The 13588-nt window shown below is 66.5% G+C and overlaps 3 protein-coding genes across 4 annotated transcripts; 1 reads left to right on the top strand and 2 right to left on the bottom strand.

Moving 5' to 3' along the window:
* The first annotated feature begins 534 nt into the window (after positions 1-534).
* Positions 535-5595, top strand: NDUFV1 (NADH:ubiquinone oxidoreductase core subunit V1). Its single transcript, XM_037517449.2, has 10 exons — positions 535-696; positions 1686-1768; positions 1842-2012; positions 2719-2902; positions 3571-3760; positions 4163-4375; positions 4540-4706; positions 4863-4944; positions 5168-5313; positions 5428-5595. The coding sequence occupies exons 1-10, from the start codon at positions 625-627 to the stop codon at positions 5512-5514; spliced, it is 1395 nt and encodes a 464-aa protein (XP_037373346.1). The 5' UTR covers positions 535-624; the 3' UTR covers positions 5515-5595.
* Positions 5596-5918: 323 nt separating this feature from the next.
* LOC119249896 (double C2-like domain-containing protein gamma) lies at positions 5919-9718 on the bottom strand. Its single transcript, XM_054697547.1, has 12 exons — positions 9661-9718; positions 9478-9536; positions 9041-9389; positions 8831-8910; positions 8678-8749; positions 8415-8524; positions 8202-8337; positions 8057-8110; positions 6748-6905; positions 6593-6674; positions 6324-6420; positions 5919-6251 (listed from the first exon to the last, which is right to left on the bottom strand). The coding sequence occupies exons 1-12, from the start codon at positions 9716-9718 to the stop codon at positions 6121-6123; spliced, it is 1386 nt and encodes a 461-aa protein (XP_054553522.1). The 3' UTR covers positions 5919-6120.
* On the bottom strand, positions 9298-13208 carry NUDT8 (nudix hydrolase 8). 2 transcript variants are annotated; one of them, XR_008552598.1, is made up of 5 exons: positions 13015-13208; positions 12470-12602; positions 12003-12080; positions 10725-11904; positions 9298-9389 (listed from the first exon to the last, which is right to left on the bottom strand). XR_008552598.1 is itself a non-coding variant. In XM_037517457.2 (4 exons), exons 1-4 carry the CDS (start codon positions 13206-13208, stop codon positions 11677-11679), a joined length of 633 nt encoding a protein of 210 aa, XP_037373354.1. In that variant the 3' UTR covers positions 9919-11676. The 2 variants fall into 2 exon arrangements, 1 of the variants encoding a protein (XP_037373354.1); XM_037517457.2 differs by lacking the exon at positions 9298-9389 and having other exon boundaries at positions 9919-11904.
* Between the last annotated feature and the right edge of the window lie 380 nt (positions 13209-13588).

Raw genomic sequence — 13588 nt, 5'->3', positions numbered from 1 at the left:
TAATAATTTTTATTTTTATATTCCCCATACAATTGCAACCCCCCCATTTTGACCCCAATCCCTCCCCTCCCGCCCCCCACCCCCACCCCCCTGGCACTGCCCTCCTTATTCACCCATGTGCGAGACCTCAGACAAGGTGCTGGGGCTCTTGGCACCCCTTTAGGGCACCCCGCTGGCATTCCACAGTGACCGTCAGCCGTGTGTCAGTTGACTTGTAGGTTTGGTGGGGGCTGGGAGGACATTCTGGGGAGGGAGGGAGGCCTGGGCGCCAGTTCAGGTCTACCACTCGGCAGCTTAGGGGCTGAATGGCTGTGGGGTTCTGGCATGACCGCGAGAAAGCTGAGTGAGCGAGGAAGGGAGTAAGAACCAACCCCAAGGAGAAAAGAAGGCGGGCCCGAAGCCAACGGGACTACAACTCCCAGCAGGCTAAGCGCCAGCAGGCCACGTCCGGCCACGCCTCCCTACCCAGGAGGCGGGGCCGGTAAGGCGGGAGAGGTGCAGGGAGGCCTGGGCGCCGAGGCGCGTGACGTTCTTCCTGTGCGCCGCCGCCGACTCTGTCGCTCCGGTTTCTCTGCCTCGGGGCCGTGAAGGTGACAAGGGGAGGTGACCGGGCTGGCCCCCGCGATGCTGGCAGCACGGCGGCTGCTCGGCGGGCCGCTCCCCGCGCGGGTGTCTGTGCGCTTCAGCAGCGGCACGGTGAGGGCCGGCCTGGCTCGGGCCAGGGGTGTTCGCGGGCCGGGTCTGGCGCGGGGCCCCGGCGCGCGCCGTCCCTTGGGTCTTTAGTGCCTCTGGAGAGCCCTCCGCACCTCCCAGCCGGCCGGGAAGGTTGCCGCTCCCCCGAGGGCGTCGGGGAAGTGGGTCTCCACCAGAGGCTGACTCCTCCCAGCCCTCGGGGCTCCTTGGCTTCCCTTGCTTGGCTGCCCGGAAAATTTTGCAGGAGGCCAGGCGCCTTGTTTCATGCCTTCCTTGCCAGGTCTCGTAGGGCGTGAAGGGGTCATTGCCTCACATTACAGAGGCAGAACCGCCGAGGGATGTGCGCCTCCCAATTCTGGGGCCAGCGCTCTGCTCCAGTGGTGACTTTTAAGTGGCTGGGGGTCCTGGAGCCAGATCCGCGATTCTCCTCATAGTGTTATCGCGCGTGGGCCTCCCTCCACCATCTTTGTGTCCGAGCCCTAGTGAGGCGTCTCTTTCCCGTCAGTAAATGGTTTTTGCCACCAACAGAGCCAGTCATATAAAGCCCTCAGTTGACCAGGTTCTGGTTCAGCAGGGACACTCGAAAAGCAGGTGGACACACCTCATCACACCAGGCGCAGTGCTTGGTGCAGATGCGAGCTTTGGCGAGGAACACACCTGAGCTCAAGTTTCATCAGCTGCTGTAGGCTGTGTGCTATTCCACGCATTTTCTCTGAGCCTCAGTTTACTCCTCTGTGAGGTAGGGGCAACCCTTTCTGTGTCCGTGTTATAAGTATGGAGTAGGGTGTAAAATACTTCACCTAGTGCCTGCTAGACAGGAAGTCCTTACTGAGAGGTGATGAAAGGAACAGTGCTGTGAGTTCTGAGGTTTAGGCCCCTATTGTCTCCCCACCCCAGCCCTTCTAATCGAGTACCCAAGAGCCTGTGGCTTTTGACCTGGCCTCTCATGGCTTCGCAGCTCTGCTCAACCTCCTGACCCGCTGTGTCCCCAGGCAGCACCCAAGAAAACCTCATTTGGCTCTCTGAAGGATGAAGACCGGATCTTCACCAACCTGTATGGCCGCCATGACTGGAGGTAAGACAGTGCTGTTAGCCTGGTGGGTTCTTGGGAAGGGCCTCCCCTTCACTGCTTTCTCCACCCTGTCCAGGCTGAAAGGCGCTCAGAGTCGAGGTGACTGGTACAAGACAAAGGAGATCCTGCTGAAGGGGCCTGACTGGATCCTGGGGGAAGTCAAGGCATCGGGCTTGCGGGGTCGCGGAGGTGCTGGCTTTCCCACTGGGCTCAAGTGGAGCTTCATGAATAAGCCCTCTGATGGCAGGTGTGTGCAAGGAGGCAGAGGCGGCGTTGTGGACCTGGGGCTTACCTGGCATTTGGGCCATTGCCTTGGAAGCTAAGAGTGAATGAAGGAGGGAAATGTTAGCAGAGCCTAAGTAGATGGGACTCAGTTCTCTCTTATTTTCCTCAGAGGACACTTGAGGTGCAGCATATTCAACACAAGGTTCTGAGTTAATGGATCAGTCCCTGGCTCTGCCTTCTGATCATATAGCCCTGAGTGACCTCCTGGCCTCTTTGAATCTCAGTTTTCTTTTTTATAAGTGGATGTTGTGCAGGAGTTGAAATATCATTTGTACAGCTTTCAGCCTGCATGTTTTGGTTGGCACAAGCAAATGATAAATGTTGACAACTTTACCTCTTTTTGGCCTCAGAGCTGCAGTCAGGGTTCAGGAAGGCTCTTTGTGACCATTAGCAGAATTTGGACTCTCAGGAAGTACAGGAGAGACATTTGGACTGAGCATGACAAAGAGCTTTTCTGTGGCTGCTGCCACCCGAGGATGTAATAGGCAGTGAGCTCCCCGCCGCTGGCGAAGCGCCGGCAGAGCCCTGGGAGCATGCTGGGGGCGGGTGTAGAGGGGCCGGCAGCGAGAGGAGCCATCCTTGAGGCTCCCCTGGGTGGCGCGGAGGTGGCATGTGCTTGAAGCCCCAGTCCTGGTGGCCCCATTGCCTGCCTGCCTGTGTCCCCACAGGCCCAAGTATCTGGTGGTGAATGCGGACGAGGGGGAGCCAGGTACCTGCAAAGACCGGGAGATCATGCGCCACGATCCCCACAAGCTGGTGGAAGGCTGTCTGGTGGGGGGCCGGGCCATGGGCGCCCGTGCCGCCTATATCTACATTCGCGGGGAGTTCTACAACGAGGCCTCCAACCTGCAGGTGCGTCGGCGGGGTGCCTTCACTGCTGGCGCGCCGGTGCAGCCGTTCCTAGACTTAGCGCCTGTTCCGCCTGGGGTCTCACGGGTCGTGAATGGGACTTGACCCCAGAGCCGCCACTTGGGAGCCCTTCCGGCGCTCCAGCAGAGAGGTCAGCTGGGGAGCTCACACTCGGGCATTTTCCCTGCAGAAGGCCTTGGGGTGCCTTCAGTGATTTCCAGGTGGTGAGAGGCCCAGGGCCATTCGGCTCCTGCACAGCAGCCACGAGGGGTTCAGGGCAGCACCCGGAGCGGTGCTTGGCATAGCGTGGCGCCACGCGCAGGTGTTCTTACACCTTAAACCTCTAGTCTCTTCCTTTCCTGCAGAAGCAGCACTTGCCCGGCCTAAAGCCAGAAAAGCACACACCACAGATCCGCCTAGGAAGCTACTTGCTAAAATTCAGTTTATTTTGGTAGTTTTCCTTTTAAAAAAATACATATACTTGAGAACTATTAAATGTCAGTAACGCCCACGCGCGCTGTGAAAGGCATCGCTCTTTCCCGAGTGTTCTGTTCTCCCTGGATGTGATGGGCTCGCTGGACTTGCCCTCCCGTCCCTCACCGCCCCCCTCGCGCCGGCTTCCCGGGGCCCCTGGGCGCTCGGGGACGGTGTCCTCACATCCGGTCCCGCAGGTGGCCATCCGAGAGGCCTACGAGGCTGGTCTGATCGGCAAGAACGCCTGCGGCTCTGGCTATGACTTTGACGTGTTTGTGGTGCGCGGGGCCGGGGCGTACATCTGTGGGGAGGAGACGGCGCTCATCGAGTCCATCGAGGGCAAGCAGGGCAAGCCCCGCCTGAAGCCGCCTTTTCCTGCTGATGTAGGTGAGCCTGGCCTGGCCTGGGCCTTCTGTGGCCTGTGGGATCCGGGTCTGTCTGTGTGAGGTTCCCAGGGAGCATCCTCAGGGGATCCCTGAGTTCCTTCTGGACGGGGGGGAGGCAGGCCCGAGAGCAGGCTGGTAGCAACGTGGAGGCTCCCCGGGGCCACCTGCAGTCCTTCCTTCCGCTCAGCCCCCACGTCAGCCAGCCGGGTCCCTCCGAGTCTCCAGGAGCGAGAGGCAAGTGGTGAACAGTGATGCAGCTCCTGCTGCAGTTCGGGGTTTCAGCGGGAAAGGGGGAACTCTGCCCCAGGAGCAGGGCCCTAGGACAGACCCCCCTGTCCGGAAGCCCACCCCAAACTGCCCCTGCCCCCCTGGCAGCTGCCGGTCTCTGTGCATTGCCCGCCAGGAGTGTTCGGCTGCCCCACAACAGTGGCCAATGTGGAGACTGTGTCTGTGTCCCCCACCATCTGCCGCCGTGGGGGTGCCTGGTTTGCCAGCTTTGGCCGTGAGCGCAACTCGGGCACCAAGCTCTTCAACATCTCTGGCCACGTCAACCACCCCTGCACCGTGGAGGAGGAGATGTCGGTGCCGCTGAAGGAGCTCATCGAGAAGCACGCGGGTGAGGCTGGGCCAGCCGGGCGGGCCGCGGTGTCTGCAGAGCTGGTGTGGGCGTCTCGGGAGCCGCAGCTGGGCGGGGGCTGGCAGCCTGGGCTTGGACTTGGCAGGTGTGCTGGTCCCGGGCCTGACCATCCCTATTCTTTGGGGGTTGGATTGGGGCCCCAGGGGGCGTCATAGGCGGCTGGGATAACCTCCTTGCTGTGATCCCCGGCGGCTCGTCCACCCCATTGATCCCCAAGTCGGTGTGTGAAACGGTGCTGATGGACTTCGACTCGCTGGTGCAGGCGCAGACGGGCCTGGGCACAGCCGCGGTGATCGTCATGGACCGTTCGGTGAGGCTGACCCAGGCCCCCCGCCCGTTGGTAGCACTTTCCCCGGCTTCTGTGAGAACTTGGCCAGCTCTTGGGGGGCAGGCTGCTCTGCAGAACGCTTGGGGGGGAGGTGCTGAGACTCAGGCGCTGGCCTGCTCACTAGCCCTGTCACCCTAGACGGATATCGTGAAAGCCATCGCCCGCCTCATCGAGTTCTACAAACACGAGAGCTGTGGCCAGTGCACCCCATGCCGAGAGGGTGAGCCCTGGGGCGGGGGGCCCTCTGTGGTTGGCCCATGCCAGGGTCGGGCGCAGCTCTCCAGAGGGGTGGGCTCTGGACCTCGGATCAACAGCTACTACCTCTGGCCTCCACTGGCTTTTCTTAGCCCCCCACCCTGCCTGCAACCTGCACCCCTCCAGATTGCCCCCCAGCTCCTGGCAGGGGGAGACCAGCAGGCCCCTCTCTCGCTGCCTTGCTGCAGGTGTGGACTGGATGAACAAGGTGATGGCTCGCTTCGTGAGGGGGGATGCCCGGCCGGCAGAGATCGACTCCCTGTGGGAGATCAGCAAGCAGATAGAGGGCCACACCATCTGCGCCCTGGGTGACGGGGCCGCCTGGCCCGTGCAGGTACCCGTTGCCCTGCTGCCTGGCACTCGGTGCGGAGTGGGAGGGTGCTGCAGCCCAGGACACTGAGACAGTGGGGGACTTCCCACCCACTTTCCACCGAATCTGTCACTCCAGGGCCTGATCCGCCACTTCCGGCCGGAGTTGGAGGAACGGATGCAGCAGTTTGCCCAGCAGCACCAGGCCAGGCAGGCTGCCTCCTGAGCCAGGCTCGGCCGCCTCCTGCCAGACGGCTGGATAATAAAGCTGGTGCAGCCCACTCTCCCCTTTGCAGCTTCTCTGTGGCCTTGCCCTTCGCCCTGCCGCCGGCAGCCCATCACTCACGGACGCCTGTCTCTAGACAGATTGGAGGCCAGGTCAGCTCAAGGTCATGTCCTGACTCCACACCTGCTCTCCTGTGGGCCAGCGACCTTCCTCGACCACCCTGAACGCCCGTCCCCCAGCACAGGAAGCAGAGTCGGGAGGGCCGCTTCTCCCGTGCTACGCAGGAGGGGACAGCAGTGACCTGGGGTCCCGACCTGTACCTGGCCCAGTGCCAGCCTCTGGAGGTGGGAGAAAGAACGGGGCCCAGTCTGCCTTGGAAGGTTGCGGGCAGAGGAGGGTGTGCGCTTGCGCCAGAGAAAGAACAGGCTGTCTGGGCTGGTTGGAGGAGATGTTTATTTGTGAGTTGGCGGTGGGGTGAGCTTGAAAGGTGGGAAGGGAGGACTAGGACTAGGCACGGTGCTGGGGCAGCCCCCAGTGCTCCCAACTCTGCAGATGGGGTGGGTCAGTTATGGGGGGGTGGGAGGTCAAGGTCAGGCGGTGCTCCTGCTAGTCGCTGAGCTGGAGGGGCACTCCGTCCAGCAGGTGCCACAGCTCCAGCCGCCGGTCGCTGCGGCCAAGGCACTCACGCCAATGCCTCTGCCGCTCCCCACTGGCCTGGCTACTCAGCTGCACCCCACCTGGGTTGGGGGACATGGGTCACGAATCATGGGAGCCCATCGGGGCCTCCCTCCCCCAAGTTCCCACCTAACCAATGAAGTCGTCGGCAGTTCCCAGGTCATAGTCCCACACGGACACCAGCAGCGTCTTCTGGGCCAGCTCCTCCCTCGCGCCTGCGTAGAAGAACTCCTGCAGGGCAGGGGTGAGAAAGGCAGAAAGGAGGTGGCCCCGGGTCCCCACAGCTTCACAAAGAGGCTCAGCCGGCGAGTGGCTCGGGTGAGCTGCGCCCACACTTTCAGACAGGCAGGACCTGTGCCCACCTCAGCGCAGCTGGAACTGCTGCTGCCCAGCCCGGGCCTACCTCATTGAACTCGGGGTTCAGGGTCTTCTTCCGGACGCTGGTCTTGTATTTAGATTTCTTTCCCACGTTTGGATGCAGGAAGCTGGGGAGGATGGGGCAAGTGAGAGGTGACCCTGGAGAGGGGGGCCCACCTGCCCGCCGCTGCTCACACTCACAGGCGGACGAAGGGGTCAGAGTAGCCGTTGGCGTCCATGGGTGCGAGGTGGGCACAGCGCAGCACGCCCACCAGCAGGCCGCCCCGCTGGGAGCTGTAGCACAGGGAGAGCAGGATGCGCCCCCGCTCCTCCCCGGCCACCTCAGCCTCCACTTCCTCCTGCAGGGGGCGCGGGGGTCAGCCCTGTGCCGCCCAAAGCCTGCCCGCCCAGCCGCATCGGGACTCGGACTGGCTGCCAAGTCAGCCAACAATTTCATTCTATAGTTCAGTTTCCAGAAAGCCGCTGCCTGGGGTCCTGGACGGGAACGTCCTATCAGCTGTTCCCCTCTGGGGCCTGAGAAGAGGGGGGGCTTGCGGGGGCCGGAGCTGGTGTTCCGTGCACCTTCATGCACCCTGCTTGGGGAGAGGGCGGGACTGAGGCCGCCGGGGCAGGTGTGCTGGGCACTCCCCGGCGGCCCCACCAGGTGCCCATCCTGGCCCTGCTGGGGGCAAGCCCCAGGTCACTCCAGAGCTGGTCCCCACCTGGGGCCCACGGCTCCCTTCAGCTACAAACCCGCCCCCTTCACCCCCCGCTGCCCCGGGGACCTGACTGTCCTTTGTCCTTTCCGGGTGCTCCAGAAGAGCTTGGGCGTGCGCTCGGGAAGAGGGTGCTTCTCCCGCCTCCACATAGGGTTTGACTTGCCCGAAGCGCGCCCCAGTACGGGAGCCCTCCGGGCACCGGCCGCACCGTGGCATGGCTGCGCCTCTGCTGTGCGTGGGCTCTGCCGAAGTGGGCGCCCAAACGTGGCCCCGCTTCCCGTCGCTGCCCGCCTGGCTCGGCTAATGGGCAGCTGCGGCGACTTGTGGCTCCACCGGGGGGTAGGGGAGCAGCAGCCGGCCCTGGGATCCCAGAGGTGGGGGCCTTGTCCCTGCTGGGTGGCAGCGCTGCTTTGGTCCCATGGGGGACCCACCGCAGTCGCCTTCACTGCTCCTGGAAGGGCCCCTAGCCGGGGGGGGGGTCGCACCCACAGTCTCCCCACCAGCGGCCAGGGAGCCCCACCCCGCTGTTCTCCACCTTGACCTGCCCTCTGAGCTCGGACCACGGTCAAGTTCCAGCCTCAGCCTCGGGCTGGCCCGTGTCCGGTCTGAGGGCTCTGCTTGCCGGTCCCAGAGCCAAGTGGCTCCTCTGGGCGGTCCTAGCGGGCACGGCAGTCCCCGGGCTACAGGGCCCAAGGGCCCACGAGAGGGGCCTCAGTCCCGCCATCCCCTGCTCCCCTGCCTGGCCCACGTGGCCCAGGGCGCCGGGCCTGCTCCGTCCCCATCGGACCCACCTCCTCGTACAGGGACATGCCGCGAGCTGCGTCCAGGCTCTTGGGCCTCTTCGTCTGGAAGAGCAGAGCGTGGTCACTGCCCAGGCCCTGCCCCGCCCCCGCGCTGCCCCCGCAAGGCCAGTGCCCCGCAGCCACCCACACTCACCAGCCGCCGCTTCTCCAGGCACACGTCGAAGCTGCGGGCTCGGTTGGGCACCAGCTTCCTCAGGGGCACCCGCAGCTCCCCCAGGGGAGGCGCCCTCCGCCGTCGGCGCAGCCTCGGGTCCTCGCACACGCACAGCCTGGTGGCTGCCCGCGTCAGACCCGGCCCCGCCCGCGCCCTCTGCCCGCGCCCGCCCCCGGCCCGGCCCACCCTCACCGCAGGGTCTTGCGCCCGGCGTCCTGGCGGGTGAAGCCGTGGTAGGTAAGCGTCTCCTCCCAGACCGGGCCCCTGGTGCCGCGGACCGTGCGCGTCCGGAGTTGGCTGGCCTGGGGGCGGGCGGGGGCAGGGCATGCGGTCCGGCTCTGGAGTGCCCCCGGGCAGGGCCTCCTCGGTCCCCGGCCTGGCAGTGGGACTCCCTGCTGGTCCCCAGGCGGGGCCGGGGTGGACCCCGCGGCAGCAGCAGGCCCCGTCGCCCCTACCTTGCTGGCCCCCGGCAGCAGATTGGCTTTGATGTAGGTGTCCACGGAGCCCGAGGCTGGCGGCTTGAGGCCCTGGGAACAGACGTGGGGTGTGGGGCGGCCCGGGCCAGGGCCCCGGCCCAGAGCCAGCCCCCCGCCCCCCGCCCCCCTCACCTTGGCGCGGTGCGCAGTGCAGTGCAGGGCGCTGTTGTCCGCGTCGAAGAACAGCGTGAACTCCAGGGTGCCCAGGGCGGCTAGGGCGGGGCAGGAGGCAGGTGGCCGCGGGGCGCTCCCAGCTCTGCACCCCCTTCACGGCCCTGCCCTCCCCCGCAAGGCCCGGGTGGCCCCAGACCCGCCCCGGCCGGCCCTTCCTTGCCCACTCACTGCTGTCGTCCGAGTCTCCTTCCGGCTCCTCCGGGTCGGGCTGCGGCGGGGGTGCGGGGCGGCCGGCGGGGGCCGCGGCGGGGCGGCCGTCCAGGGCTCGCAGGGCGGGCTCGGCGAAGGGGTAGAAGTGCGGGAAGTAGTCGGAGATGAGGCGGATGGGCCGGATGGGGCCCGGGCTCACGTCGATGGCCATGTGCTCCTGCATGCTCACGCGCGGGGGCTGCCGCCAGCCCCCCGCCGCCCTGCCCGCCATGGGGGCTCGGACATGAGGCCGGGGCTCAGGGGAGCCCCCGAGGGCCGGAGATGAGGGGGCTGCAGGCGAGCCCCGCGTCCAGGTGAAGAGGCATCCCTGGGGACACAGCACAGGGTCAAGGCAGGTGGGGACCCCCCAGCCTGGAGGGGCCCGGCGGGCAGCAGGCAGGCCCGGGGCTCCTCACCCGGCCCGGCTCGCTGCTGGTGCTGCCGCGCCGGGGCCAGGAGCCTGACTGAGGCGACCCTGTGAGGACCAGAGCTAGACCGGTGGGGCCTCTGGGGACTGCTGGGGAGGGCACGGCAGGCAGGAGGGGCCGCTCATCTGAGGGGGCATGGGGGGGCTCCCAAGCCACACCTCCTGCCCTCACCCAAGGGTCCCTTCCCGAGCAGGGCCCAGCCTCCCTTCCCACCCTCTTCACACGCCATCGGGGAGCTATTTTTAGCGTGTCATGTGGCCCTGCTCCCAGGTGAGGACGCTGGACGGCCAGAGGTGGCACCAGGGGTGTGAGGGGCCGAGGGCGGGGTGTGTGGGTGACTGGGAGGTGTGGAGGGGGTGCAGGGGAAGGTGAGAGGCGTGGGGGGGGGGGCGCCTGCACTCGGTCCCCTTCCGGGAGCCAGCTCAGCGTCCTCAAGCGGGGTTGATGACTTCACCCCTCCCCTCTCCCGGCCGGGAAAGAAATGCCAGCCATCACGAGGCGCAACCCCTGGCACCTCTCTGCCCCTGCGGGGGCGGCGCCCCCCTCCGTCTCCACATCACTCTTGGCTTTCTCCAAAGCCCCAGCTGCGTGCCTTGTGGCCCCTTCTGCCCCCTGCCCTTGGAGCCGGCCTGCTCCTGCTCCCTTAGATTTCCAGGTCACTCGAGGAACTGGGCCATTGTCACCTGCTCAGCCTTCCCTTCCGTGTCCCCCAGGGGTCCTCTGGGGCCGCCCTTTCCCTACTCTCAGCCGTGGAAGTTCACCCTTCTCCCCAGGCCTGTGCCCCATGCCCTGCCAACCAATGCTTCCAGCTCCAGCAGGCAGGCTTCGGGGTGGCAGGCAGGGAAGGCGATGTGACCCCAGGCAGGTGGGTGAAGTGCAATTGTGGTTAGACTGGCCCGGGAAGAGCGACTGTTTTCTGTGGATTGGCACTAGTGCTGTGCCAGCCTCAACCTGGAGCACCCTCTGCCCTGCGGCATGCCCCGCAGACGTGGTCCTGAGCGCAAGGCCAGTCCACAGCCAGAGTTCAGAGCCCCCAAGTTGCTGGATGCAGCTACGCCCGAAGCTCGCTGCTTCAGGAGTCTGTACTCACCATTCCTCTTGGCACAGTCGGGCAGTGGGTGGTTTTCTGTCACCCTGAGTAACAGCTGCCCATGAAGGCTTCCCAGATCACCCAACCCCTCAACTCTCCCACAGAACCTTGGTCTACACAAGTGGTATCTTAACGCCACTGTTACCTGTGGTGAGCTCACGCGCCGTGCCATGATGACCTGCGTGACCCGGTCCCTGGCTGCCGGGAGCCTGCTGTCCTGCAGGGAGGTGGAGTGTTGGAGAACACCTGTCCACTCCGCACGCAGAGTTCCAGAACGCTGGGAGTGCTGCAAGCAGAACCTCTTCCCAGGACGGCCTCCCCTTCCCTGAGGATGCACTGGCTGGTGCGCGTGTTCCCTGCTACCAGGGCAGCTTGTTTCCAGCGCCAACTTATTCGTCTGTAAAAGCGAAAACACAACTGCGCGCTACTTTTTGGGCCCTTGTTCATCGTGAGGGCTTGGGCTGGGCGAGTGGAAGGCAGAGGCTCTCGACGGCGCTCCCCGGCCTCGCCCCAGTGCAAATTCATTTGGACTCGCGTCTTCACTGGTGGCGGAGAAGGTCATCGGCTGTCCCCACGCAGCACAAGGTCTCCTCTGAATTGAACCCCGCTTCCCTGCAGAAGGGAGGGCAGCATCTAGCTGCTGCCTGGGGGCTGCTCAGCCTCTTGGGACTTGCAGTAACGTGCAGGATGCCTGCAGATGGCAGCCGCCCGCTCGGGCAGCCAGGCACGCCGGTGGGAGGACCTGTGCGGCGCAGGGGCTAAGAGCTGGGGCTCTGGAGTCAAAGGACGTGGTTAAATCCCAGCTTCCAGTGGCCCCTGCAAGGTGTTTATGCTCCCTGAGCCCTGGCCTCCCGCAGCCAGGGTCATGACCGGCCCCCACACGGCACTGAGAATCTGGCACACAGGGAGTGCCTGCTGCTGTGGGTAACTGTGATTGGACAGAGGCGCCCCAGCCAGAAGCTGTCCAGTGGGGCCTGCCCGTGGTCAGGGTCCCGGTACAGAAGACAGTTGCTCCAGAGTCGGTACAACCTCTTTATTCGGTCCTGGAGTGCAGCCGGCCTGCAGGACAGAGGCAAGAGCAGGCGAGGGCCAGGCCCTCAGCCCTTGAGCAGCTTGGGGCTGGCCAGGCGGGGCTGGTAGGTGTCAGGTGCCAGCAGCTGCAGGGTGAACTCTGTGATGATAGCCGTGAGCCCCCAGACACGGTGTGGCCCGTGCAGGAAGACAGGCATTGTGTACTCGAAGTGGCCACCCTTGCAGAAGTGTGTGTAGCCCTGGTTCTGGGCCTGCAGCAGATGGGCCAGGGGCAGCACGAACACCTCGTCCACCTGTGGGCAGGAAGCAGCAAGAGGGTAGACAGGGACTGGCCGCTGTGCCTCCTCCACTGGGACACCCTGCCCCCCAGCGTCCCTGCTCCCCTGCTCACCTCACTGGGGTTGGGCCTTAGGCTCTGGGGATCCAGTTGGCCCACACCAGCCAGCACTGGCACCACGGTGGCCTTTCGCTGGGGTGAGAGGAGGGCAGGTGTTCAGGGGAGGCGGAGCCTGCGAGGAAGACCCTAGCTTGCCACCCAGAGGCCTTTGGCAAGAAGAGCCAAGGCAGCCCCATTGCTCCCGCCTTGCGCTCACTCCAGCCACACCGACTAACCCCGCCCCCAAGTGCACTGGGCCATTCAGGCTGTTCCTGCACCGAGGACGATGTTCCCCTACTTCCACGGCCCTAAAAGCCTGTCGTTCCATCCCGCTCCACTCTGAGCGGCCTTCTTCAGCCCTCAGCCCCCTGACCTGAGCCTCAGTGTCCCCTGTGACAGGGGAGGAGAGCAGCCCGGCCTCCTCGCCCAGCTGTGGCGGGGCGGGAGGAGGCCCAGGCAGGTGGCCGGCGCCTGGGGCTCACCTTGTCGTGCAGAGGCCGCAGGAGGCCCCACACCTGCTCCTCGGGTACCGTCAGGCCCAGCTCCTCGCGGGTCTCCCGCAGGGCGGTGTGCACCACGTCCTGGTCTGTGGGGTCGCATTTGCCGCCTGGGAAACTGAACGGCAGGAGTCTAGGCCTCGGGCCGCGGGGGGCACCGGGCGGGCAGGCGGGGCTGCTGCAGAGGCCCCCAGCCCGGCCGCCTCTGCCCCTCGGGCCTCACGTGGCTGCTCCAGGCTCAGTCTGCCGTCCTGGGCGGTGCAGTCAGGGGGAGAGGCACCCAAATTCTGCGTATGGAGGCCCCGCCCCCCTAGGACGCTGACCCCAGGGGCCCCGCGCCCGCCGGGGCGGCGCCGGGAGCCCCGCGTTCTGCGGCGGGGCCGCGTCTCCCGCGGTGGCCGCCAGGGGGCGCGCGCCGCCCGGGGAGACGCGGCCGGCCCGGGGGCCCGCGGGGCCGCGCTCCCCGCACAGCCCCGCGGCGGGCGGCGGCGGCCCGAGCCGCCGCGGAAGGAGGCGCCCGCGCCGCGTACCTGACCTCGCCGCGGTGCCGGCCCCGCAGGCGGCGCGAGCGCAGCGTGTAGAGCAGCGCCGGGACCCCGCGCACCGAGCACAGCGGCACGAGCACCGCGGCCGCCGCGGGCCGCGCGCGGAGCCGGGCCGTGGCCCCCGCCAGCAGCCGGCGGCAGCGCCGCTCGCTCTCCGCCGACAGGAAGTCCGCCGGCATGTCCGGCCGGGCGCGCCGGGACACCCAGGGCGCCGCGGGACGCCGAGGGCAGGGGCGGGGCCGCGGCGGGAGTCGGCCCGGACGCCCCGCCCCGCCCGGGGGCTCCCGAGGGCGCCGGCGCGGCCGGGGCGGGGCCTCGGAGAATGGGGCGTGGCCACGCGGGCGGGGCGGGGCCATGCGGGCAGGGCGGGCGGGGCGTGGCCATGGGTGGGGCGTGTCCAGGAGGGTGGGGCGTGGCCAGGAGGGCGGGCGGGGCGGGGCCAGGAGGGCAGGGCGGGGCGTGACCAGGGGTGGGGCCATGCGAGCAGGGCGGGGCGGGGCGTGGCCATGGGTGGGGCGTGGGCAGGAGGGTGGGCGGGGCTATAGGGGTGGGGCGGGGC

This window comes from Talpa occidentalis, unplaced genomic scaffold, assembly GCF_014898055.3.
Source record: "Talpa occidentalis isolate TD23 unplaced genomic scaffold, MPIMG_talOcc4v2.1 talOcc4.17, whole genome shotgun sequence".
Taxonomy (NCBI): Eukaryota; Metazoa; Chordata; class Mammalia; order Eulipotyphla; family Talpidae; genus Talpa; species Talpa occidentalis.
This window is presented reverse-complemented; position numbering and strand designations above follow the sequence as displayed.

Coding starts and splice junctions, on each gene's coding strand:
- NDUFV1 (XM_037517449.2), top strand. CDS start 625: ATGCTGGCAGCACGGCGGCTGCTCGGCGGGCCGCTCCCCGCGCGGGTG. Junction 697..1,685: donor TGCGCTTCAGCAGCGGCACG/GTGAGGGCCGGC, acceptor CTGTGTCCCCAG/GCAGCACCCAAGAAAACCTC. Junction 4,376..4,539: donor GCTCATCGAGAAGCACGCGG/GTGAGGCTGGGC, acceptor TTGGGGCCCCAG/GGGGCGTCATAGGCGGCTGG.
- LOC119249896 (XM_054697547.1), bottom strand. CDS start 9,718: ATGGCGTGTGAAGAGGGTGGGAAGGGAGGCTGGGCCCTGCTCGGGAAG. Junction 9,537..9,660: donor GCTCGGGAAGGGACCCTTGG/GTGAGGGCAGGA, acceptor TGGTCCTCACAG/GGTCGCCTCAGTCAGGCTCC. Junction 8,911..9,040: donor AGGAGACTCGGACGACAGCA/GTGAGTGGGCAA, acceptor GCCCCGCCCTAG/CCGCCCTGGGCACCCTGGAG.
- NUDT8 (XM_037517457.2), bottom strand. CDS start 13,208: ATGCCGGCGGACTTCCTGTCGGCGGAGAGCGAGCGGCGCTGCCGCCGG. Junction 12,081..12,469: donor TGCGGCCTCTGCACGACAAG/GTGAGCCCCAGG, acceptor CTCTCACCCCAG/CGAAAGGCCACCGTGGTGCC. Junction 11,905..12,002: donor TAAGGCCCAACCCCAGTGAG/GTGAGCAGGGGA, acceptor TCCTGCCCACAG/GTGGACGAGGTGTTCGTGCT.